The sequence below is a fragment of the Mycteria americana genome, chromosome 15 (assembly GCF_035582795.1).
Source record: "Mycteria americana isolate JAX WOST 10 ecotype Jacksonville Zoo and Gardens chromosome 15, USCA_MyAme_1.0, whole genome shotgun sequence".
NCBI lineage: Eukaryota > Metazoa > Chordata > Aves > Ciconiiformes > Ciconiidae > Mycteria > Mycteria americana.
This window is the reverse complement of record NC_134379.1, coordinates 4478252-4504157: the sequence shown is the minus strand read 5'-3', so window position 1 is coordinate 4504157 and position 25906 is coordinate 4478252. Positions and strand designations below refer to the sequence as shown.

Below are 25906 nucleotides of genomic sequence, written 5' to 3'. Positions count from 1 at the left end.
ACCTTCAGAGCTCGCTCTCTCCGTGAAACCTGAGATACGGCCAAAGTGCTTCCCTAATGAAAATGGATGGAACTTTCCCTCTTAGACTAGCTAAAAAATAGCCTGATCTTACCTCCCAACCCTAAGCTTCATCTTTATTTTTTTGATTCTCTTTAAGGTTGGTTCAGGTCTGTCTCCTTTCTTGTTTGCAGTGGTGCTGGTGCCCTGACCAGGAGAAGGTTGGAAGGGTCACAGTGTGGACACGCAGTCAGGCATCAAGTCATACATCCCCTCTGTCTTCCCACATGCTCTGCTTTTATTTTGGGGGAAGGCAGGAAAGCATTGAGAATTAGCAGAAGCCTTGAGGCATGTCAGACATGGCAAGGAAGTTGAGGCAATATCAGAATAAGTGCCTGATCAGGTCTTCCCTAAGAGTCTGTGTAAGGAAGAGATGAGACTCTTGGGCCTCATGCTTGATGGCTGGTACTAGTGCACTCCCTGAAGCTGGTTCAGGTGTCATGATATTACACGGCATGCACTAAATTACCAGGTTTCTTTTAAGGGCTTGTGTTCACAACCATTTCCTTGTTGCTGTCTGTTTCTGTGATCTGGATCTGACTTGTATTGCCATCTGCTCTGGACCAAACCCATTTGGCCATGCTCTTTGCTATCAATGAGTGCAGATGGATGTCTGCTCTTTGGGATCAGATATTCTCATTTCTGTCTAACCTCTGAATCCCCTGCATGGTGAGTAGGTATTTGCCCTGTTTTATTTCCTGGGATCCAGGTGGGGAGCTTCAGGAACCCACCAAAGCACTGCGGGTTGTGTGATACAGTAACAAGCCAATACCACCCTTCTATCCCATTCTCAATGCACAGCGTGACTGAGCAAGGTGGTTCTTTAGCCCATGCCAGTGAAGCACATGCTTAAAGCAGGCTTGTCCCAGGCCACTGGCAACACCTCCCAACTTGTTGGGCTGTGCTTTTAGGCCCCTAAACTTGGCCGGCTTTAGTGGGTGAGTGTTTGATGTTGGTCTGGAGTGCCCCCCCAGCAGGTGTGATGAGATGTGGTGTTTCCAAGCTAGGCGATTCCCTCCACATCAGCACTTCGATCGCCGTCTGTAATTTTCTGAACCACCGCTCAAGCTATTTGGGCATGATATTTATGAAGCTCTCAACTCTGTTAGTGAGAGACTGTCAGGCACTGAAGTGAGAAAGGGAGGTCATTCGGAAACCTGGATGGACTAAATGATGTTGGCTAGAGTTAATAAGTGTCATCTGACTGGGACAAGAGCCTAGGACTATAATTGTCCCCTTTAGCCTCTGCCACGTTCCGAGTGAGCACGTGAGTCTTGTGGCCCACCAGGATGTCAAGCCAGGATGGTGGGGTTGGACGTTCACATATACCAGCTAACAGCCAAAGTGTGCAGCACTGTTCATACATGCTAAAGCTCTCATCCCTCCATCTTCCTTGTTATTATTTATCCCTGTAGGCTTCATTTAAACTAGGGTAAGTTTAGTGACATGTGGTAGTCATCTTCTGCCTTTTGCTGTGTGGACAGAATCTGTGCTGGCTTCGGTTACGATTAAATCATCAGTATGCTTGGGTCAGGCAGAAGATGACCAAAGTAACAAGCTATTGTTTACATCAGTTTTTCAGTTGGAGTCGAATGCTTGATGCCCATAGATCCCTTTGGGAATCCCAGCCTCAGCCATTCAGAAGTGTTCTTTGCTGCTTTCTGTTTCCTTCAAAAAACCTCCACTGGGAAGGCTGTGCTGCATAGAAATGAGGAACAAGTTGCTCTGACACTGTCTTACTTCTGGAGAGTGGAGGCGATTAATGGATTCTGCCTGCTGCTTGTGTCCCAATCATCCAGAAGCAAAATGGCATGTTTGGCAGCACTCAAGCTGCTGGACGTGATGTGTACACGCAGGGTGAGGGTCTCCGGATCTGCCAGAGAGGCACTGGTAGGAAAGTTCTGTGTTCTCACACAGCCAGGACCTGACAGAGCCTGGATGTTCCTCCTGGCAAAGCGAACATCCCCAAGGACCAGCAGACACCCCTGCATCATAAGTGCATCTCTTCTTCCTGAAATAAGATAGACCTCATCTGCTTTAGGCCAGAACTGGCCTGTTGGAGATACCACTTGTCCCAGCTCTTTGCAGAAGCATCTATTGAAAACCCCCTTTTGTTCTTCCTGGATTCTGTGGACGTTTTCCTTTGCAATGTCTTCTGAGGGCAATGGAACTAAAGCGGGCGTGCATTGTGTTTTATTGTTCCTGCAAGCAAGGGTAGAAGCAAATTCAGTCAAGCTCACATTCACTTTTGAGGGCAAGAATCCCCCTTCCTTCTTTCCTCCTCCATGTGCTGTATTGCCTTTCTTGGCTTTGCATCTTGCATTGCCTTTCTGGAGACTGATCATGGAGGGCTGATCCTCCTTGGGGCAGTCCTGTTTCTGCACGTATATGAAGTCCCGTGGCATGATCGGGGTGCTGATCCCTGACTGCAGCAAATGTTGGCCATGGGTTTGCAGTGAGCCTGTTTGCTAACTTGGCAGTGAAGCAGTGATGCACCCATGGGAATGAGAGTGCAGGGCAGAAAGGGAGCAAGTACTCCAGCAAAACGGGCTTATTGCAGCGGCTGTCAGAGGAGCAAAACTGACTGGGAGGAGCTGCGATACAGCTGGAATGATTCCCTGCTGTCAGGCCTCTGGCAGAGCACGTGAGCTTGATAACAGCTTGGGCAGCAGTGCCCATGTTGAATTAGTCGCGTGTGGCTGAAGTCTGCCTGTCACCTGGCCTGAAGGGGAAATGGGACCTGCTGTGTTTTGTCAAATCCCTGCCCAGCCGTTTAACTCTCTGCACAGCCTTGTTTTGACTGATACCACCAGGTTCTGCAAAGCACCTTCCTGAATTACCACTTTATATATATATATATTTTTTTTATATCCATAATTAGTGATGCTATCATCGTAATTAAAATCCTCTTGGAAGCATTTGTGCACATTTACATTTGAATTGACACATCCAAAATTGTAGCGATAATGAAAACAGTTTAAGTAGGGTGGGGGGGGATAGCTTTTTTTAAACCCCATCAAATATGAAAGAGAGCGTCAGCTATCAGGGACCTGTTAAAGTTTTAATTTGCCCCCTCTGCTTCACTTTCCCTTTAATTTCTTCTCCTTTGCTAAATGGCATTTTCATTGCTGGCTGCATTTCTTGGTTTATCACAATAAACCATGCAGAGGGAGAAGATTATTGTGCTGGAAGAATGGAGTTGTCTCCTCCCCTTTTGCCCCCAGGGCTTCCCTTTTCACATATACACTCATATCATTTTGAACATTATAAAGCAACATAGCCCAGGGTTATTCCTGCCTGGCATGATGATTTCTTGGCAAAATACCATGCTGATGGAGGGGAGTGTTTATTTTGGGTGACTCTGGATTGAATCGAAGTGATGTGCACCTGTTTGCAATTCAAAGAACTCATCAATAGCCTGCCATATTATTTTGGGGGGTGGTAGCAAGTGGTTAGACTCAAAATAGTGTCCTCTAGAATAGAGCCACAGGAAAAAAAGAGGCCTGATTGAGAGGGGAATGATAAATTGTTGAAGGCTGGCAGCCATTGCAGCTTGAGAAACGTTGGGGTCAGAGGTGCGATAGATTTTGCTATTCCGGAAACAAAGCTCCGAACAGCAATTTCACTGCCTTTTAATTTTCTTCATCCTCAAGTGCTGAATGTGGGAGTTGACAACAGATTGCTGTAAATAATGTAATTGGAAATCTCTGTGTTATGGAAAAGCAGATGAATGCAAATAACGAAGCTGAAGAGTGCTTGCTCTTTCTCCTTGCCAGTGGTTTGCAGCGTGCCAGAGCTATGGTGGAGAGCTGGGACAAAGTGAGTGTGTGGGCATGTGCTGCGTGAGGGCAATGGCAACGAAGTCCTCCCAGGGTGGTTGCATTTGCAGGTGCCTTTCTCTTCATTAAGCATTGTAGCCCAGGAGAACCAGCTCCCCCGCCTTTCGGCTGCTGGGGGATTGAGCCAATAATGCTGGTGTCAGCATGGGAAGGTAAAGGTAGCTGTTTTCCTCTGGCACAGCCCAGCCCGGGCTGCTGCGAAGGAAGGGGGCTTCAGGATGAGAACAGCTACTGTGTGGCAAGCAGTAGGTGGGGGGGCAAAATGTGGCTTTGCAGTGAAGAGCCTTTTTAAGCATCTCTGTTTGGGAGACTCATGGCTTGGTGAAGCGAACACGGGGGGAGCTGCAAGTATTTGTTATGATTCCTTCAGCTGTGATCCTGTCCCCTGGTCAGCAAGTCCTAATGTTTTCTCTGTTTAGGAGTTTGTTTTAGCACTTGTATGTTCAGAGAAGGAGAAAGAGGAAGGAGAAGTTTGAGCAGTGAATGCGTTTCACCAGGGCCCAGTGATTCTCCGTTAGGTCCCATTTACAGGCTGCACGTGAATGTGCTAGATAAAAATATGCATCTGCTTTTGACTGTCTCATCCTGTAGCTATTATGGCTTGATGCAACTTTAATAGGAATATTATCAGGGTTATAAAAGGCATTGAGCTCTCTGGACTTGTCATGGCCATGGCCGTTAAATTGATTTGAAGTAATAAAAAAAGGAGTCTGTTGCTAAAGTAGCTCTTCTCCCCTGTGTCCTCCCCCACTTTGCTTTAGGGTAGTTTAGGTAGGTGTCAGGGGAGGCAGAAGGACAGGAGCCTGAAGGAAGTCAATGTTTAGTGTGGATTTTAATTGCGTTTGGCTGGGCCGGTTTGAGTGCAGTAGGCCGGGGACAGCTGCAGCTGGTGAACCGTGGTGTGGCTGCTCTGTCCTGAGCCACACGCTGGGCCACCACATCCTAATCTGGGATAATGCAGATACAGATCTGTACTCCTCTCTGTCAAGCACTCAGAGCAAGGGATGATCAAGGTTACTTAAAATTGGGTTGTTACAAGAGACTGGAAGGGGCTGGCTGTCCCTCTTGCTGATGAAATTCCAGCTCCACCCAAACTCAGGCTGCCGTGGGGGCTGGATTTCACCTTATGTGCCAACGGGACTGGTGGGAGCAAAACTCTCTCCTTGGAAAGAGCAAACTCCTGCTAATAAACAGGAGTTTTATTCTTGAAGCACTGTTATAGATTTATTAATTTAAAATAAAGCAAGAACTTTGCTGTCAGGCCACTCTTGCAATCAATGAAACTACCATCAATAGCAGTCAGCAACATTGATTTGTTTTGATGCATGGATGCTAAAACTAACCTGTGTGCCCATGTGCAGGACAGAACGTGAACTGTGGTCGTTTCAGATGGGGCACGCTGCTAACCTGGGGGGAGCAGAGGTACTAGAGTAATATAGGGGAGAGCATCTTGCTGCAGCTATTTTAGAGCTGATTTCAAAACAATTTCAGTACTGCTGTAATGAGACCAAATGCTGTTAGAAGCACCAATTTAAAGCGAATATGTATGCATAGAATCAATTTTATACTAGTATTACTACATCAGAGCTGGGTGTATTATATCATTAACTCTTTCTATAACTGGACTTGCTTTGGGGTAGTGAGAAACCTGGGGGTGACCAGCCTTTTCTTACGGCAATCCTTGCTGTGTCTGATTGGTTTTATGGTGTGCCTAAATTGTAGTTCGCCTGAAGATAATAGGTCTCTTTGGTGCTTCAAATTAAATTACAGATGTTGCAAGGTCTGCTCAGAGAACAACTGTAAGAAAGGGTTGCTTCCTCCCCAGCAGTTTGTGTGGGCAAGCTATGTGTGCCCCAGCTACCCAGTGTGTGGCAGGGGACAGACAACCTGCCCTCCTCAAGCCATGGCCCTGATCAGGGTGCAAACCCCGTGGCTGCAGCAGTCCCTGTTCTGCGCGCTGTGTCCTGCGCGTGCAGCTGCGCCTGAGGCCTCCTGCCTTCCTGAGACAAGGGAGACCAGGGCTTGCCCAGCCTGCAGCTCCTGCATCGTGTATATTTACCTGAGTTGCAGTGGGCTCAGCTCCATGTAGAGACGTCTGTCCCAAGTTTAAAAAACATATTCCATTTCCCGATTCTTGGTTTTTCAGGGATAGCAGAGCAAGTTCCTCCAGGGTCTCTGTGCTGCAGTGACAAGTGCTGTTGTACAAGCTGTACCAAATGCTGTGCAGTCCCTACGTGCTAGCAGAGGGGACAGAAGGAGCTGTGTCAGCTTGTGCCTCGACTGGCTGGGTCACTGTTTTGGCCGTTTGCATGCTGGTGAAGGATCTGATAAAGTGTCCTGCCTGCCAAGGCCCCCTCTGTAGAAAAAGAACTTGCAGTCTTCTCTCCTTTGGGGAATTGGCTTCCCAGCTTTTCGCTTGGATGGCAGACTCACCATCCCGCTGGGCTGTTACCCAGAAGGAAAATGTTGGTGTAATTGCAGGGTGCTCTCACCTCCTGGTTTCTGCATCCTGCTGTGGTACATGCGAGCTCCTCTCTGGCACTGTTTCAGTAACTGACGTGTGTGTGCTGGGTCACAGCGATGCTCTGCTTTCTTCTGCTGGGTGCTCTTCTTTTGAAAAGCATGCTCCCAGGTTCCCCTCTGAATTCAGATCACCTTCACTTGTCTTTCAAGACCTCAAACACAGAGACTTTAGCTCTCTGTGTTGATGGCTCTGGACTAGGAACCGGGCAACCTGCTGAGCAATCTCCTCCTGTCAGTGAAATGGTGGTGATGGTGTCCTGCTTTTTGTGACTGCATGAGAAGAACTTCTCATGAGTGCCAGGTGTTGTCACTGCCCTCTGCTTTGATTAAAGCCCTAAATGCAAATTGCAAATGTATTGCTGTAATTAGGGATATCTGCATTTGCACTTATTGCCATCATGGTGATTCTATATGCAAAATGCTTTGGGAACTTGGAGTAGAAACACTGATGATCTCCTTTACTCTGAACAGAAGTGCAAGATTTCTACCCCCTTGCATGAAATAGAAAATTATGTTTTTACTATATTAACTTATTTTTGCTCTTTCTCATTAGCTCATTATTAGACTGCTGCAAGGCACAAAAGAATTAGGTGTTTAGAGGCCATTTCTCCTTCTCTGAGCTGCCATGCTTTTCCCTTCCTCTGGCTCACAGCAGGCTCTATATTAAATATACTTAATAGAGCTCCTGCATCATAAACTGCATTAAAAATAAATTGGAGAGTAGAGGGCCTTCTTACAGGAGATATTACAGTTTAGCACTCGCAGTCTGTTTCCTGCTGCAGGTTCAGGTTATTTGAGTGTCGTTCTTCTCATTCTGGGGTTTTCAAGCGCACTCATTAAATCATCTGGCTTGGCCTGAATTGCTCTGTGAAATGAACGCCAAGGTTGTGCCATTTGGTACGGCATGAGGCAGCGTTTCTGCTGTCCTGGCATTGCTGCTTGCATCCCCCAGCTGCTGCCGGTCTTTGCCTCTCAGAAGTAAAGCGACCCAGGTTGAGGGACCCGGCACGGGAGGAGATACTTGTCAGGACTTGCTGCCCCTCCAGCCAGTGCAAGGCTTGTTTTACTCTAAGCAAAGCATGTGCTTGGGGCTGTTGCCACCCGTGGCACGTGCCTTCTTTCTCTGGGAAGCTTTTCTTTTTGTGGATTCCCAATGGGAAAGCAACAGATGCAGAATCTGAACTGCCCACTGCTTAGTGCAGGCCGGGGAACTTCATCCTGATATCCTTGTAGTAGGCCTGGGAATTTGCGTTTGACTCAAGCATGGCATCAGAGAAACATCTAGTCTTGACCCAGAGAACATGAGAAGCTCCGTGGTTTGCACAATCACCCTCTGCTCCTCCTTCAGTCTGTGCTCATTCAAATTTGTGATTTTTTTTTTTTTTTTTTTTTTTTTTAGTGGTGGAAAAAGGACTGAGGTGAAGCTGGGCTAATGATGTGTGGGGAGGAATTTGGGATGCTGTGGTAGTTGCAGAACGCAGGGGAACCGTTGGGGCCTGTGAGCTGGAAGGCTTGACACACCCCCGCCTCCCCCCCCCGTTGTTTGAGTGGTGTCAAGGTAGCTCAGAGGAAGTGGCTGGGCTGAGCTTAGTGGGGAGCTTGTTTGGTGCTGATTGTGCTCTCTTGCTGTAAAACCCAGGCTTAAGGTGTTGTGTCTCCATCTCCAACAGGTTTGGAAGAGGTCTGGTGCGTGGTTCTACAAAGGGCTGCCCAAGTACATCACGCCTTTGAAGAGCAGCAGCAAATCCAGTGAGCTGCCCTCTCAGCCTTGGCAAAGCGAGCCAGCCATGCCAGAGGCAGAGAGCGTCAGGACCAGCCGATCCTTCACTTGGGCCAGGGGAAAAGGTTGGTTGTCTGCTCCTTGCCCAGGAAACAGGTGGGGAGAGGGTGAGAAGGACCTGTTGCTGGCAGGATTCAGCTAGTGTTGCTAGCAGGATTCAGTAGGGGATAGTCAACAGGATGTGGTGTGTTTCCCATGTGGGCAGTGGTGGGTTTTGTTGGCTATGGTATGTTTTTCAGGTTTCACTGTTATTTAAGTGCACATTGGTGACCCAGAGTAGCCCCAGTCCTCCTGGAGTCCCTGTACTTCAGTCTACCCTTGCTTTCCTCCATTCCTTGCAGCCCCCACTGGGACTGCCAAGGGAGGGACGAGCCGTGAAGCAGACTGCAGCCCAAAGAGCTCCTCCTGCTGAACTACGTAGGATGGGGCCATTGATGGACATCATTGTGCAGCCAAGGCTAACAAAAGGCTGGTCTCATTCCCTCCCTCCTTGGGGCTGCTTGCTCCTTTCTTCTGCTGTTTCACAGGGCACCATTGGGCAGATACCTCAAGTTGCTTTGAGCTGGGTTAGAAATTACACCCCCAGCATCTCCCTGGGGTCTTCCTGGGGCCTGGAGCAAGTGGGAAGACATAGTCTTCTACAGTCAGTGGGCAGGAGTGAGCTGATGCTGGCTGTGTCCTTTTGTGCCTGACCCCCCTGAGCTGGTGAGTCTGGCAAAGGATGAAGCTTCTTCCCCAGGCCTTGGGGAGGGGGCTGAGGTTTGTAGCATAGAGAGCTCAGGGCTGAATTGTTCTTTAAATGTGTCTCGGAGAAGCTGTTGATTAACTTAGCCCTGTGCAGGGCTGGGGCCAGAGCACTTACAAGCCTGAAGATCTGTTAGCTTCAGCACTCACATCCCTGTTCTTTGAGGTAGACCTTGATTGAAGTAGACCGTTGTATCACATGTGGTATCTTGGATTGCTGCCACGTCAGATCCCATTCACAGTGCTGCCTTGTAGGGCTTTTTCCTCCCCCTCTTCCATCTGCCCACCCTGTCGTTGCTCGTATGCCCACTCCAGTGCTGTGCCTAGCCAGCTGGGGGGAAACAGCAGCTCGGCATTGAGGAGCTGAGCACTCAGGGTCACTAGCACAGCAGCGGATGGATGCTGCAGAATTAAAGCTGCTGCCAGTCTGCTTTGATTTCTCTTCATTTCTTTCTGGAGTGGATTAGCAGAACTGTCTGGCCTCTCTCCCCTTCTGTCTTTTGCTATTAGATCACCTCAATTGGAGAAGACCTCTTCAGCGTACCAGCAGCATACACTCTTCCACGTCAAGATAAATCTTATCAGTAGTGCAGGGGGAAATAACCTTTTAATAAAGAGGACTCAGGAGAGTCAGGTTTACAAACCTTCCCTTCAGGCCCCAGCTAGGAAAGCACTCCCAGCCCTACTGTAACTTTTGTAATTAAAGACAAATTAGATCAACAGTAGATGGTTGTGCTTCCCTCCAGGAGATGCTTGGAAGGAGTTGTCTTAGTAAATGAACTGATTGATGAGGTACTTTCTGTTCACATGATACAGAAAACATTATGAGTCAAAGATGTTGAGCCCAGACTGGGCCTGCTTTTTAGTTCAGCTTTTTAGTTGAGTTTTGTTTTGGGGGAAGGCCTCCCCCTAAATACTGGCAGGAGCAGCAAAGGAGCAGGTGGAGGACAGCAAAGTGGCCTTTGGTAAGCTCTGATGTGGGTGGTGAGCTGCCTTTCTCCCTGTGCTCTGATTTTTGGCTAGCTGCTGTTTTATGGGTTAGATAATATTAATTCATGGTTGTATTTTCTGGTGCTTTCTTTTCTTGTTGCCCTTCTCTGTTATGCTGCCTGTCCTCTGGACAGCTTTCAATGGGCACTGTGGGCTGTAATTCATCTCTGAAGCTGGGAGTTTGTACATCTCACCCCTCCGTTTAACTCTTTTTCACCTGCCAGTGCTAGGACTTCTGTTGTTTGTCATCCAAAACCTCTGCAATGTGCAGGGCGGCTGCCTTCCCCCGTGGAGATGATGTAGCTGTAGTATTGCCGGCATGAATCTGTGACTGGGCCTGGACTGAGCTTTATGAGGCCGTGGCTGACAAGGCAGCCTGCCTTACCTCTGCCTGGCTGATAGCATTTGTCAGCTCACACCTCGTACGCCCTCATCTGAACACGTCCTTTCGGCACTGAGTAAAGCCCTGTTGCTTGTTTGGCAGGATGTTTTTGAGAACGAGCTCTGGCATTTAACGTGCCTGACTCTGACAGGCTGCTCTCGGTGGGGTTTCCGTTATCTTGGCCAGCCGTGTCTAACCCCACCGCTCGCCTCCCAAGGCGCTGAAGGAGCTGTCTCTCAGCTATTAAGGGATTCAAGTCAGGTGGGACCAGCACAGGCACAGCCATGTCCCAGCACAGGCCCCGGAGAGCCTGGGAGAGAGGAGCCACGATTGTGCCTTTGACATCCTCTGTGCCAGGAGCTGCCTTTCAGCAGGGATGCGGCAAACCTCAAGTGTCCCTTTTGCCCCCCCCCAAAGGAGGGGATCAGTGCCAGGCCTTGGGTACCGGCTGCTCTGGCTGTGCGTGCTGCAGGAGGGTGGGAAGGCAGTGGGACCGAGGGACTGCAGGAACGTGCCTCTTGGGAGAAAAGCCAAACCCACCAGGAAGAAGTTTTATTTTTACACACCCATTATTTCTCTCGCGCTCGCTGACACTGGGATTTGCTGTTGCCTTTAGTTTTTCTGTAATAAACAAGCAGTTGCCATGGGAACCATGCTATTAGTTAAGGCACAAATGTATTGTCATGGGGAGAACAGCAGTAATATTTCTTGTGCTGGGGAGCAGCTCTGCTCCATGTGGTGGAATGTGGGTGGGTTTCTGCACCAGGTCAGGCGGGACGGGGCGTCAGGGGGTGGGAGCAGTAAGCAGCAGGGCTTTCCTTCCTCTGAACTCTGAGTTCTGCAGAAAAAATGTGAAGCAACTGGGTGGAAAAAAGAAGTGTGATCCCTGAGGTATTGCACTGTTTGGCATGAGGGCTGCCTGCTGCTCTGCTCGGTCTTCGGTGGTGTCTCCTGTTGCAACGTGCTCCAGTCCTGTTGCCAAGCAATGCGACATGCTGGGCTTGGCGCTGTTGGAGGCACAGGAGCAGCGGCTGGGCAGGGGGATGCAGCAGGGTTCATCCGGCGTCTGTGTGCTGGAGGCCAACTCCCTGAGTGATGGAGCAGAGAGGAGCGTGCTGGGGCAGGTCAGGTGCTTTGCAGGCCACTGAGGAGTCATCCAACTTCTCTACAAGTTTACGCAGCACTGAAGCTGCATGTGTGCTGCTTCTGAAGGGGAGAGCAGATGGGTCTGGTCCCCTCCTCCTGCTGGGAGATGTCCCTGCAACTGAGGGCAGCACTGGGTGTGATCTAGTGTGGGAGCTGCACTCGGTGAGACACTTGGGTTGTAATAAAACTCTTCATCTCCGATCCTCCCACCCACAGTGATCGGGAGCTGTGGGCCTCCCCACTCCCCAGAGGTCACGTTTGCAAAGGCTGGTGATACGGGTGCTGCAGGGGAGCTGTATGCTCAAGGACTCATACTCAGCCTGCTCATCTAGCGCATCTTGGCTGTGCTGGGTGTGTGCGGCTGTTCGGAGCTGTTGCTGCAGGGTGCCCATGCATGCCCATGTATTTTTTCTGTATTTTTGGCAGCTGCAAGAAGTGCCAAGCTTTGTGTGTGCAGGGACTGAGCTCTGCCCTGCGATGGGCAGCAGCAGGGAGGGTGGCTGGCTCTTCCCATCGCAGGTGTGCCTGTGCCAAATGCACGCATTTAATATTGGAGCTCAACCCCAGCCAAGTGCTCCTTTCCCCTTGGACTTGGCACAGCCTCCCCACGTCCTCTGCTGCTGGGGTTAAGTGCAGCCCGGCAGCCCCCCACCATTCCCTGCGGCTCTCCATGCCATGAGGCTCCGGTACCTCTGGCTTGGAGGTTGAACCACGTGTCGGAGGGATCGTGGGCTCCAGCAGCAGCCGCAGGGGTTTAGGCCCTTGATGAGTGACCCATTCCCTGTGGGAATACTGCTTTTCTTGCAAGTTTTATCTAGGCATATTTTTTTTTATGAGCTTTTTTCCAGTCAGCTGGAGATGGAGAGGGATAAATCTGTTACGTTGTCTGAAAGTACAGCTGTCCAACGACTCTTATTGATATATCAGCAACTGCTGGAACACCAGATTTATGACTTCTGGGCTCTGGAAAGTGCCAGCAGAAGGTCTGGGAGCTTTGGGAGAAAAATTACCTTAAAGGGAAACATTGGTGCAGTGGGTAAAATACACTCTTATTGGCAGCGGAGGAAATGAGAGCAGATAGGGCTGCTCCAGCAATGTGAGTGCCTTCGTGTCATTAATATTTTCCTCCTCTTGTGCTGGTCCTCTCTGAACTGCTGAATGGCAGAAGGGAAGGCAGCTAAAGTCACCTCCACTGATTCACTGGAGCCTTCTCCAAATAAATCCTGACTTCCAGCATTTTTAAAGGATTCATAGAGGAAGGAGCTGTTCTAAAGCAATGGATTTTATGAATCCAGGAGGCCAAAAAAGGATGATGACCAAGTGAGACAGGAGTGCATTTGCCAATGGAATTGGGCAATGGGACTGTCAGAATGATTCTCACAGCTGAGATTTGGATTTTGTAGCAAAGAGCCTGGTGTGTATGGGTTGTTATTAACAATGTTTATATATAGTCCCCCACCTCTCCCAGGGAGCTTTGGGGAAGCGGTGAAGCTGTCTTTGAGACAGCAAAGCCCAAAGCCAAACCTTTGCTTTGAGAACTCTTAGCCAGAAGTGCAGCCCCCCTGCTTGTAATGGGGCTTTGCTCTCTGGCCGGCTCAGCTCCACAGCCCTTTTCCCCAGAGGTGAGAGGTCCCATTTCTGATGGCGCTGTGAGCAGAAGGCTGCAGGCACAGGAGGAGCCAGTGCCCAGAGGAAAAGCTGTGCAGGCAGTGAGGAGGGGGCCTGGCAGCCTGCCCTCTGCGCAGCACTTCCTAGCAGCACGGCATGCATGGGGAGCTGCCTGCCAGGGCAACTTCAATAACACTTTGCAATAACACTGGCAGCCAGCTTTAATATTCTCAGAGATGTTAACTCCAGAAAAGCGCTATTTTAGGTATTAATTTTTTATTTTTTTTTTAATAAAATACTTTGTGTAGTACAGACTGCTGCCTGAATACAGGAGCGTCTGCAGAGGCCTTGGCAGAAATGTTTGTGCATGCCTGTGCAAGGGGAGAGATACCTGTCTTCCTGCCCTGGGCAGTGTTAAAGGGTTTCTAGCTCTGCAAACCACGTGTAGTGAATTTTGGCACTGATGTGGAGAGATGAACTGACAGCTATCTTTGCTACCCCATGGTTGTCACCTTGTACTGCCGTACCCATGTCCGTCCTGCGCCCGGCAGCACCATGAGGCTGGGCACTACGAGTAACAGTGTGGGGGCAAAGGGCTTTGTTCAGCAGCAGGATGGAGAACTCATTTCTTACATAAATGTGAGCTTATAAGTACATAGTGATGAATATAAAGAAATAGTTGGAGCTTCCTTTTTCTGCAGCAGGGGCTGTAGGTTGCAGTGTTGCCTACTCTGTGTCCCACGTGAGCCAATATTGTACTTTCCACCAGGAATTGTGACCCACTGTTTGAAATGGCTTCTGAGCTGCCAGGAGAGCTGGTATCTGCCTTGGTCAGGTGGAGAAATGCTGTAGGTGCAATCCCTCAAACAAAAGACAGCTGTTTTCCCGTTACCTTCCTCCTCAGCCCCATCATTTCTGTTCTGAGATCAGATCATTACCAAAACCCAGGAGATGGAAAAACACCTTTCTCATTTTACCCAAAGCAGCCGGCAGTCGAGTTATCTTTTACACTGGTATAAGCAGGAGAGGTACTTGCATAATTGCATGGAAAAGTGGAAGCAACCTGCCAATTTAGTTGTGTCTGGCAAAATTAGGCTCCTTCAGCTCTTGTGGAAACTATGGAGGGTGGAAAGCAGCAGGATTAGGGCCAGGATTCGGGGGTGGGGGGAAAGGAGGGAAAAAAAAAAGCAGCCTTGAAATGGGGGAACAGTCTCCTTAAGGAAGAGGAGCAACCCTTGCCCTTAAGCCTTGGGGGCATAGTATAGTTCTGGGCAGTGGGCTGATAGGGATGAGTGTCTGCTGAATGGAGGATAGCTAATAAGGCTGGTTCTTCGTGTGATCGCTGCAGGGTTTTTTATTTGATATGCTCAGTATTTATCTAGTGTTTTCCTCATAGATCCTGGAGCCTCCACCAAGGCCCTGCTGCACTCGAAACACAGCTTGGAGGAGGCCAGCCCCTCTCCCTGCATTACTCAAATATGGATGCTCTTACGGTGGAGCTGTGACCCCTCCACCTGCAGCTGAGCAGGAACCAGCCTTGTACCCAGCCCAGCCCTTAGCGTGTTGCTCTAATGGGAGATGGGAAACGGCAGGAGGAGGGGGCTCACTGGTGTGCCAGCACCGGGCCCAGCGGAAGCAGAGCCTGGCTCCCAGGCTAGCCACACTGTGGGGCTCTTGGCTTTGCGTCAGGGAGCTTTGGGCAGCAGAGCACGGCGCAGGAGCGGTGTGGTCCCCATGGTCCCAGTCAGGTTTAGGAGAGAAGCACTGGTGGTGTGTGCATCTGCTTCAGGTGCTGGCACCACTGGAGTGTGTGCAGCGGAGTTATAAATCATCTGTAAAAAGTAAAAGCACATCATGTTTGAGAGGAATAGTGAACAGCTGTGGGGGAACTGCAGGTAGGGCTCCTTTTGGAGAGGGAGAATGTGATCAGCGAGTCAGCATTTGTTCATGTTTTATTTGGATCCATCTGGCACCCTCTTTGGTAAGTGTTATGAACATTGTGAATAACTGTTTCTCTCCTCTCCTCCCCCTGATCTTTTCTGCAGTGGTTTCTAGCGACAGTGAGAGCGACTCGGAGTTCAGTTCCTCCAGCCTGGATGACAAGCCTTTACCTGCGGGGTCAAAAGGCTCACAAGGCAGAAAGCACCGAGCAGGACTGGGTGAGGAGTTGCTGTTCTTTGTGGTTGGAGGGTGGGAAGTGTAAAGTGCTTGAATATTTGGCTATTGGTACTGTCGGTTTTGGCTCAGCCACTTGCCTGCCCTATGTGGCTGCAGCCCACTGACTTTAGCTGTGCCAGGTGAGGATCTGGACCTTCTCACTGGAATAGTATCAATGGGTCAAACCGGTGGTGGGTTGCTCCATTGCCTGCAGCCTTTCAGGGTCTGCCCTTGCAGCTGGGAGCTGCTCCTGGCTGCCTGGCAGCACGTCTCCAGCCAGCTCCTCACTCCTGACTTTATAGCGCTGGAATCGCCAGTGCTGTTTTAGGAGTGGAGCACAGGAAACTGGGTTTTGTCCCTGCTCCTGAGGGTGCCTGGCTGGGAGTGGGGAGACTGCTGGTCTCTTAGGACCTGGCCCAGCATCTACACTCACTTCTCCCTCCCACAGCAGCATCTCTCTGTTGTGTCCCTGCAGCACCCATTGGGGAACCCAGCCAGGCCATGGGCAGGGCGCTGGGGAGCACCCACTCCCCTGCCCTCCTGGGGAGCCGCAGCAGGCTGGGCAGCGAGCAGGGGGCTGCCCTCAGCGTCACGGAGAGCTGCCAGAGCGACCAGCCAGCGGACAGGCGCGACAGCGATGTTGGCAGCAGAGTCCCTGGTAAGATGAACCTCCTCTCTGGGCAGGTCCATGCTTTTGGGGCTGACTTCCCTCAAAGCACAGCTTTCTCAGAGGTACACCTGGCAAAGCCACGGCCTGGGATCACCTTTCTCTGCTGCTTTTCTCATGGCAGATGCTGTCACAGCATTACAGCTCACTCCTTCCCTCTTCCCCAAGTGCAGAATCTATTCTGCAACATGAGTAATCATCTGGGGTGGGAGCTGCCTACACCTACCTCCAAGAGCAGCCATAGCCTGGGTCTGTCCCCCTGCAAAGGCCCAGAGCTCCTGTCTGCCCTGCAGAAGCAGCAGAACAGATTGAGCTTTTGCTGAAGCAAAGTAGAAGTCCAACAGCTTCATGAGACTGAATAAAAATTTTCCTAATGTTAGATGGCTCTTAAAGCCAAGCATGGCTGTTTCCAGAACTCTGCAGTGCAAAAAAAAAAAAGACACTTTTTCCCCCTCAACAACCTTGGAACAATTAAGTGACTGTGAGAGCAGAGGCTGCTATCACATCTGATCTGGAGCAGCTGAAAGAGATGCAAATGTGTTCTCTCTGCAGTTCCCGCTAATCTATTCAATAACCCCTTAAGTTATCGTTTAGCGTGCTGCTCCCTCCAGAGCGTTCCTGCTGCCCTGTGAACTGCCACTCCTTTTGTTCCTGAGCCTGTTTTGTGCTGTGCATGTTGAGGCGTAAATTGGATTAGAGAGAGCAGGTTTATCCTTTAGTGCAACATGGAGTCATAGTCCCCCTCCCCACGCTTCCTGCTAGAAATAGCCAGCATGAAATTGTTTCTCTGCTCTTCCCTCCCTTTCCAAGTTTCAAGGATTTGCAGGTTTCTTTAATTTTAGTTTTCTCAAAGCAAATCAGATGAGTGATACTTCTGCTCTGTCCGTCCTCTCTCTGCATTATAGTGCTGCCCCAGACTGGGCAGTTTAGTTTAAGCCCCTGATGGCTGTGGCATTAGACACAGCTGATTCCTGTTGTGTGTTGGCTTTCATGCCTGCTGGGGCGGAGCAGCGGGTTCTGCAGGATTGGAGTGGGTGGTGGTGGATAGTGGGTGTGACCCCTTGGGTGCTTTTTCTGCTGGTGCTACATGGCCATGCTGAAGTCTGGATGGATGCACACCTGGATGGTGTGTTTGTATAGTGCTTAGCACTTTGGAGCTTTCCTGCCAGCTGTTGGAACTAACTGCTGCCTGGCCATGACAGTGTAAACAATATCTCAGAGGCAGAAAATGCCTTTTTCCTGCTAAAAAACTTGTATGCAAAGCTTGGCACAAGGGGTCAATGCTTTCCAGTGCGATCTCTCCTTGCTAGGCAGGGGAGAGCTAAAAATGACAGGCAGCACAGACAAATATTTTAAAAAATGAAAACTATAGTAATCTCATGAGCCCAGTTAAAATAGTCCCTGAGATGTAGAGAGGATCCTGCTAAGGAAAAGGTTGGGCCAGGTTGGCTGACTAGAGAATATCTGTAAAGACCTTTATTACGTCTGGGGTCCTTTATTTTCCAGTCTTCCTGCAGAAGGGGCTGCTTTGTTCAGACATGGTGCTTGCAGCAGCGAGTGCCTTGGTAGGAGGGGTCTGTGGCCCCCAGAGCCGGGGGAGGGAGGCAGGGAGACAGCAGGAAGTGTTTCTGCTTGTGTGTGCTGGGGGGGAATGAAGCCAGTGGTGGTTGCAGTTGGCAGGCACAGGCTTGGGAACTGATGGAGGGTGGCAGCAGGCAGGGTCCTCTGTGTCGTGTCACGTCAGAGAACCAGCCACCAGCTGGGCATCCTCCTGGGCTGGGAGCTGCTACGGGCTCACAAGGAGTTAGGTGGCACTACAGCTATGGCTCTGTGGCCATAGAAGGCGGCAGGACAGGCTACAGAGCAGCTGGCCTGTCTTCGAGCCTGTCCTGTGCCGGCATTAGACCTCACACTCCTTTCCGCAATGCAGGCGCTGGCAAGGGCTGGTGCGGCAGTGTTTGAGACTCTAGCAAAAGTCTCTGCAAGGAGGCGAAGCTGGAACCTGAGTGTGTTGTGGGAGGCACATGATGTGCCCCTGTTGTGTTTGCCATGGCTGTATGCTCTGCCCCACAGTGTGGGTCATCTTCAGCACTTCAAGGTGGGGAGGAGAGGGAGAGCGACTTTGTTTTCCCTCCGATGAGTTTGGGTTGTGGCCTTGCCTCCATGCAGTGAGTAAGCAGCAGGGGTAAGCATGGTCGGCATTCGTTTACTCTGAGAGCACTTAACATGCCCAGCTGGAGAGACGCTGCCACGATGTGATCTGTGCAGTGAACTATTGGCAATCACGATCCACTGTGTATGAATTTAGTGATCAGCAGTATGCAACGATATGACTCACATGGCCTCGTGTTCTGTGCAGCTCCATGGCCGGTGGTTTGAGCAGATCAGATGTCCAGAGGCTGCAATACTGAATGTCCCCATGCTTTGCCAGCAGCCTGGCAAGAGCAGAATATAAAGAGAAGAGCAAAACCAGCCCTGTAGTCACCTAGGAAGTCTCCTGCTCTGCAGAGGGGTTCATGTGCTCTGGGATGCTGGAGGTCTGGGGCGTGCAAATGGTGGGAGCCTCAGGACAAGTGGCAGTGCCTCTCTCCCTCTTTATTTAGATCAGAGCTTCATCTGTCTGTGAGGGGCTTTCACAATGGGTCCCTCTGGATGCCACTGTTTACCAAAAAGCAGAGGCTGCTCCTGCTGTTCATCTCTTTAGAGAGCGGTGGAGGCAACGGGTGCTGTATGTCAAGACTGGCAAAACTCTTCACTGCATCTCTCTGCCTGTGGGACAGTCCCTGTGCTCTGTTCTGACCCAAAAGCAGACCAAGGGGGCAAAGTTCCTTTCTCATTTAAATTGCTGATCCTCAGTTGCAGGCTGAGGACATTAAAGGGAGATTTTGCTATAGGTTTTCTGAAAGGCTCTGCAACTTTCTAACACTGTGTTGGGGGCAATTTTTGCTTTATATTAGCACCTCAGGTGTTGTTCTACCAGTGACTTTCTTTTCACTTCTTTCTCTCACCTCTGCTCTAATTCCGCTCTCAAGTGCGACTTTGCAGAACACTTTAGCATCCTTAAATCCCAGGCCACAGCCAGAACAGGGAATTAGGGAGTGATACTGCAAATGCACCTGCTTTCATAGTCCTTAGCTCTTTAAGCCTGAAGGCCAAGACGACAGCATGGTCGTGTGGCCAAGGGAAAACAAGGAGCTATTAAGAAGAGTTTGTAGGTTTCCAGTGTGTTGCTTTGGCTCCGGCTGGGGTTTGGTGAGGCAGATAATGAAGCCTGGGGTTTGTCATAAAATGACTCATTGTCAGAGCTGCATTGGGATTTAGGTAACTTCAGCCCATGAGCCAAAGTTGCAGGAGAAAGTGGTGAGTTGAGAGGCTGCCAATGTTGGTTTTTTTTTTTTAACCACCTGCTTTCAAACCCTTTCAAAAGCATCGTTTTTGGAGGGTCTGGTGTTTCTTCTTCGGAAGCTCTGGTTCCTGGAGGTGCCTGCTCTGACGCAATAGCTCTTAAGAAGATGATCATGTGCTGGTTTTCGTGGAGAATATTTTGTCCTAAAGAGAATGAAATTTGCACACAGGAAAGAAGCACAATCTTTCTTTTTCCCCTTATTTGCCCCCAGCTAGGGAGGTGACTCACCTTGTTCTAGCTGTACAGCTGATATGTTAAGAGGTGCCTCAGTTAAAAATGAGCAAAATCCTCCCTATTGTTAATTATGACATATTTATTAAAAAAAGGAATATTAAACAGAATTAAGCAAAGAAATCATCAATATCTTACAGTGGTTTTCATTAGCCCATGGAGAGCTTTTAATGGAGATAACATCTTTGAGCTTGGACCTGGCTGCTGCAAGGGGTAAATTAAGAGAAAAAGGCATCTCTCCTCAGATCAGTAGCAAGTTCTGCTTTGGTGGGTCCCAGTTAATGGGGTCCTCGGTGTCTTCTGAGGACCTTGTCTGAGGCACGGCTCAATCCTGTTTGGTGTTCTGTGGGTCACCTGAACAGCTTGCTGGTAGGGAACGGTGAGTGAGCTTGGCATGGGCTGCAGGGCTGGAAAAGGCTCTAATTTGTGCTTAAAAGAGGAGGTTTGAGAAACAGCCACAAGGTAAGCTAATGAATGAGTAGCATACGTCTGAGTGCAAATCACAGTCTCCCCATCTCTGCTTGTTTGCCAATGTGTTGTCTAAATCATTAATACTTAAAGAGCGGTACAGCAGCTGGCAGTTAAACAGAGCCACGTTAAACAGTGGTGTTGCTGAGTCTGGGAGCTGAGACAATGATGGCAGCACCTGGTGGGGTATAAGAAACGATGTGGCTTGCAATCGCAGGGTGAGACCGGCTGGAAGGACCTCCAGAGGTCAGCAGGTCCAGCCTGGACCCTTCTCCCAGGGTGCTGAAGCTATAGCTTCTGGATACCTGCTTTTGGCTGCTTGCTTTGTAGCTGTCATGCTGGGAGAGGCTGAGCAGAGCTGAGAAAAGGGCCTGGAGCTGAGAGAGATGGGCAGGAAATGCTGCTTCCAGCTCTCTTAATTTGGGGAGATTTATGCCCTGTCTTTCAGGAATTGACTGGATTTAGAAATGAGGTGGTGTCGCTCTCGCCGTGGCTCAGTGCCTCCCTGGCTGGGGTAGGCATCAACTTTTGCTCATAAATATGCAAGCTGTTAATACATGAGACAGGCAGAGCTATTCTGCATTATTTTCGTGGCAGGAAATTCTCAGGGCATATTTGAAGTTAAAGCATTAACTTCTTTTTTTTTCTTCCCTTCTGTTTCTCAGATGTCTGTTTTGCTCCCTCAGGGATGATGAGGAGGTAACATTTTGCTTCAGTGGGTCTAACTACTCCATTCCATGTTGGAAAAAAAAATTGTCCTAACAGTAATTAGGCTCTGAATGGGATAGTAATTTCTTTAATGACTTTCTTCATGGCAGCCTTTGGGGAGGTGACTTTTGTTTTCCTGTGCTTGGTAAGAAAATTGCTTAAATGTTTTCAGACCGCTTGTTCCCTCGTCCATGTAAGTTACAGCCAAACAGCGTAGTCTTCCGGGGCTGGCTTTGCAGCGGGGTGAAATAGGTGGGCAACTGCATGACGGAGCTGTGCTTGCAGCCCCGGCTCTTCCTTCCTTTGCCTTTGGCCTTTGCCTGCACTGTGAGCACAGGATAGGAAGGAAGGGGGGGGTCAGATGTGGAGGAGAGACTCTCACCCACACCCAGCCTCTCCCCTCCAAGCCTCTGCCTCCTGCACTGGCTGCCTCATCAATCTTTGGGCATCGCTGTTTGCTGCCCTTTGCTCAAAGCTTGCTGCCGCTGCTGTGGGATTGAGTTGTCCCTCTTCCACAAAGTGAAAAAATTGAATTGTGCCTTCATGGCTGAGAAGCTATGAGCCACCTCTGCCTCCTCGTATCGGTACTGCAGAGCACCGAATGGTCCTGCTGTATTTATAAATAAAACATGTCTTTGGGTAGCGGCAGCATTAGGAAATGATTCAAGGTTTGCATTCTAGATACAATGCATTTGTAAATATGAACCTCAGAAGAAGCATATGCCCCCTTCCATGTTAAATATTAAAATGTTTTTGTCCTCAAGTGGTAGAACCAAAACATTTTCAGCTCTTTTGAGTCCGCCTTGAAGTTAAGTGAATAAAAGCTTGAGTACCTAAAAAAATAAATTACTTTCACTATTTCTGTAATTCTTTATGGAGTTTTAAATTGAAGACTTTTTCCCTGAAAATAGAGGAATGACAAAGACTCATTCTCTTGCCTCTTTCACTCAATACATCTGGAAACAAGTCTGCTGCTGAAGATGAAACTCCTATTTTTGTGCCTTCTTTCACATTACAGAGGTCTGTGCTTTGGTCTTTGATCAAACAGCCTGTCTGGCCTCCTGCCCCCATGTCCTTAGACTTATTCTCTGCCCTTTGCAATACGTTTACTCCTTGTGCTTCCAACTTTCTATTCAGCATTTTGCACAAAGCACTGAGGGCAATAGTTGATGTAATCTTTCAAAACAAAGCATAAAGGAAAGAGCATGGGAAGTCAGTAATATAGAAGTTAAAAGTCTGGATTTTGGAGTCTTTGTAAACACGTTGAGAGGTTTTATGGCTTGGGAGGTTATCTTTCAACTGGGATGTCAGCCAATAGCTGGTGGGAGGAATTTGCAGGACTCCCTATGCCTTGAACAGCAGTGACTGGAAACATTCCCTGTCCTTTCTCCAGCAGTCCATGTAATTTGTGCCCCCTTCAGTTCAGAGAAGGGGGGGAGAAGTTAGTACTGACCCACCGCTGCCTTAGAGCTCTGTGCATTGCCAGCCCTGCATTTCACCCCGTGCACTGGAAGCAGTGTGTCCCAGCAGACCCTGAGTTTCACCAGGGGCTGCTGAAGTGATTAGCTCAGGTTAATTTAGTCGACCTGAGCCAGAGTGCCTTCTGCAGCAGAGCATTGGTGTCCTGCTCCAATCTCCAGCCACAGGCAAGGGCTACATTCTGCTGTGGCTCCTGTCCACAGCCCAGGCACACGGAGGGCAGGAGGGTCATGTGGAGGACCTGCTCTGTGGCACATGGATGTTGTCACCTGGTTTGGAAACCTATGAGAGCTGAGGCTTGGCTTTCTGTCTGACTTGGCCCTTTGAGGGATGCGTGTACCAGAGGACCAGTTCTAGCAGTACAACTCCTCCTTTCTTCTTCTTTCCCCATTTCTTTCCCCTGTCTTTTCTTTCTTTAATAAAGTTTAATGGGCCCTGACTGCTGACAGAGTGTGGAGTAATGATGCACAGACGTTGTCTTCATTATTATTTTTAGGAAGCTCTTAAAATGGCACTGAGCATGTAAAAGCAACGTAAAATAACTGTCAAGTCTCTCCCCTTCACTTCTTTCCAAACAAAACTTTGTCTTTGTATGTTTTGAAGGGAAACGGTGCATCCACACCAGAACGCGATGCTGATGAAGGTGAAGATGGAGCTGCTTTGCCTGAATCCAACATTCGTCTCTTGCCCACTGCTGTAGACCTCACTCCAGACAACAACTGCTGCCGGTGGTGACTTTATGATGCCGGCTCTTGCATAGGCATTAGCAACATGATGGCACCTGGGAAAACGCCTGCCTGTCCTCCCTGGTTTGGTTTGCTCTGGTTTCCCCTTCTGCTGATGGACACGCACTTTGGGGTGCTGCTCGGAGAGGAGTGCCATGCTGTGCAGTGCTGCCGTGGGGTCCAGACCTGTGTTTGTTGAAAGGGACATGCAAAGTGCTCACTGGAGCTGCAGAAATGTGTGCCGCCTTTGCTGTTCCTGGCTTGCCAAGCCCAGCCCTAGGTTCAGCTCCTGGCTTTGCAGTCCTGGCTTTGCAGTCGTCAGGAGAAAGGGAAATTCACCCCTATGTCCCTGAAATGGGGTGTGAGGAGACCACTGCCCTTCTACTGCTTCTCAGCCCAGGGGTGAATTTCCCTCCGTGAACCACAAGGGTGAGACTGGGGCTTCGATTTGCACTTGACTCTCATGGCCCAGGGTGTCAGCCCTTGTGTTTCTTGTCATCATTGTTCTGTTTTGAGTTGGTATGAGTTTGGTGGGAGCATCCTGAATCAGGTGGTGAAGTTGTGCTCCCGTTCACTTCCACTGAGGTCTCTCTCTGTGATAGGGCTGTCTGAACAGGGAGACACTTCAGTTAGTAAAGAAACACTCGAAGTTTGCTGTGAATTTTTCATTCCTCCTGGCTGCGCACTGGCCTGTGTGTCCTGTGGTGAGGGTGATGTTTTGGCAGTGGGGTCATGGGCAGTGTGTTTGTGCTGCAGCTCCTGGCAGGAGAACACCCACCACCCCACGGCCCAGCTGGCTGCCTTTGCGTACCCCAATTGGATAAAAGCTTTCAGATTACTTTATCTTGTTAAGCTCTGCAGATTCTCCTCCCACCTGCACACCTTGTCATCTCTTGCGTAAGCAGGGGCCTTTCTTTTACCTTTTTCCTGCAAGTCTTGAGCATCTGGCTGACTGTGATGGTGTTGTCATGGGTCAGGTTGTAGAAAGCTGCGTGCCCCAGTCCTGCTTATTCTCTGGGATGGACAATTTCACTCCAAGGCCTGACAGATGAGAAAAATCAAATTACCTGACATCTCTAGAGCAATTAGATCATTGAAGGGTTGAACAAAACCCACACTAGGCAAGTAGGAGTCTGTGGATTTTTATTAAATGCTTTGGACCTGACCCATCTTTTGCTGAAGAAACAAAGGATTCCAAAAAGTTCCCTCTGAAATCATGGATTTAAAGGCAATTTGTCAGCCTTTTCCCTTGGTTATTACTCTTTTGTTCTGTTCTCCTTTGCTGCTGGGTGCTTTGTGTGCATGTAGTATATGCTCTTACAAATGGCTGCAGTATGAAGATAAATGAGATTGGGTGCTGGAACACTCTAACAGGAGATCAGAAATCAATCCTTGACTTTCTTTCTAAAGGAACATGGTCCAATAGAGGACCGTTCCCTTACTGCTGTTCCAGCTAATGCGCTATGGCAAGTTGCTGGGAAAATCCTTCTAGCTCTTCCTCCATGATCTGTTTCGGCCCTTTTAAAAAAGAAAGCAAAACCTTTGGATGATGTGGGCTCTTTGAGATGGCATAAAGAGAAACCACGGAACGCGGGCTTCACAACATCAGTGTTGAAGAGAGCAAGGGATGAAGTTGTTCTCTACTGAGGGATGCTTTATGTCGTGGTCTGTGTTGTTTAAACCTGGCCATTGAGACTCGACCAGCTGCATCTCTAAAAGGGGTAATGCCAAAATTACTAGCTGTTTCTGAAAAAGTAAATCCAAAACTCAGCTTTTGCTGAAATGCCGGTGTGATTTCAGAGCTGAAGTCGTGCTGTTTCTTCAGTCGTGCTGTAGGGTCTTCAATTTCAGAAGTGTTTTGCTACCAAAAAAGTCCTGTCTTGCCTTGGAGCTTTTGACAGTCCTACTGAGGCTGTCTTGCTTGCACTCTCATTACTGCAGTGCCTCAGACAGCCTGGCATGCCAGCCTGAGTTAATTCTTTAGGAGAAGGAAAAAGACACTTAAAACTTGACTCCATTTTCTTTCAACCTGTTACTTTCTCATCACAAACTCTACACTGAGTTGGAAAGAGTTTTTAAAATTGAGCATGTAATTTCTAACTCTTCTTGTGTTTCTTGTGCTTCATTTGTGGGCAGTGCAGGCAGGTCAGTTGTGTTTTCACCCCCACCCTCCCTTCCTAGGGCCATTTACCACGCTGTGGGTTGCCAGCTCTACACAGGAACCTGGTAATCCTTACTAGCTTACTGTGCCACTTTGAGGCATGAGTTTGATTTTTAATTGAGACTAGGTTTTATAAAACACTCTTAGAGATAAATTTGGGACTGCTCTTGTGCCAGTGAGACTGGAAACCTTTCTTTCTTACCTCTATATTTTACCTCCATGGAGTAATTCCACCTGAGTTCGAACCAGAACCATTCGGTCGTCTATGGAAAGACTCCTCTTCGGTCGAGGGAAGGATCTAGCCCAGGAGAATGTGATCTCCCACATGTGAATGTGATAGAGGAACATCCACAGCTCTGTGCACTTATTTTTCTATTAAAGACCGTTCTTCTCTTTGTTGCATCTCTCTTGTTGTGTTTTGTAGCTTTGGTTGGAATATTATCCGAAACCCGTACCAGTTGACTGCCTTTTTCGTTGACTTAAGGTGGGCAAGAAGGGCTCAGTGAATAGTGCTGTCTGCTCTGGTCATTTGTGTTTCTTTTATTATTTTGTTGTTCTTGTCTCCATCCCTTACAACTTTTATGTAGTGTTTTACTACTGGAAACAATAAAGCTTTGGCTCAGTAACAACTGCTTGCCATTCTTGAAACAGTAAAAAGTTTTTTTCCATTCCCAGGTTGTGGATACTCTCCAAATCCTTGTGTTGGCTCCAGCGAGGAAATAAAATAATCCAGCCAGTGGAATGGTGATTCACACGTCTGGAGCGTAATTGAATTCTGCACTTGAAAGTCATCTTTTGTCTTGTCCCTCTTTGGTACCTTGTGCTGGCGATGGCA

At 49.0% G+C, this 25906-nt stretch overlaps 1 protein-coding gene across 2 annotated transcripts in view; it reads left to right on the top strand.

Moving 5' to 3' along the window:
- Positions 1 to 25630, top strand: part of RPH3AL (rabphilin 3A like (without C2 domains)) — a 42732-nt gene extending 17102 nt beyond the window's left edge. For both annotated transcript variants that reach the window (XM_075518169.1, XM_075518171.1), the window contains exons 6-9: positions 8090 to 8264; positions 15115 to 15228; positions 15702 to 15884; positions 22789 to 25630. In XM_075518169.1, the coding sequence (XP_075374284.1) occupies positions 8090 to 8264; positions 15115 to 15228; positions 15702 to 15884; positions 22789 to 22823 (507 nt within the window). In that variant the 3' untranslated portion in view covers positions 22824 to 25630. The remainder of the gene's footprint in view (positions 1 to 8089; positions 8265 to 15114; positions 15229 to 15701; positions 15885 to 22788) is intronic.
- Positions 25631 to 25906: the final 276 nt, after the last annotated feature.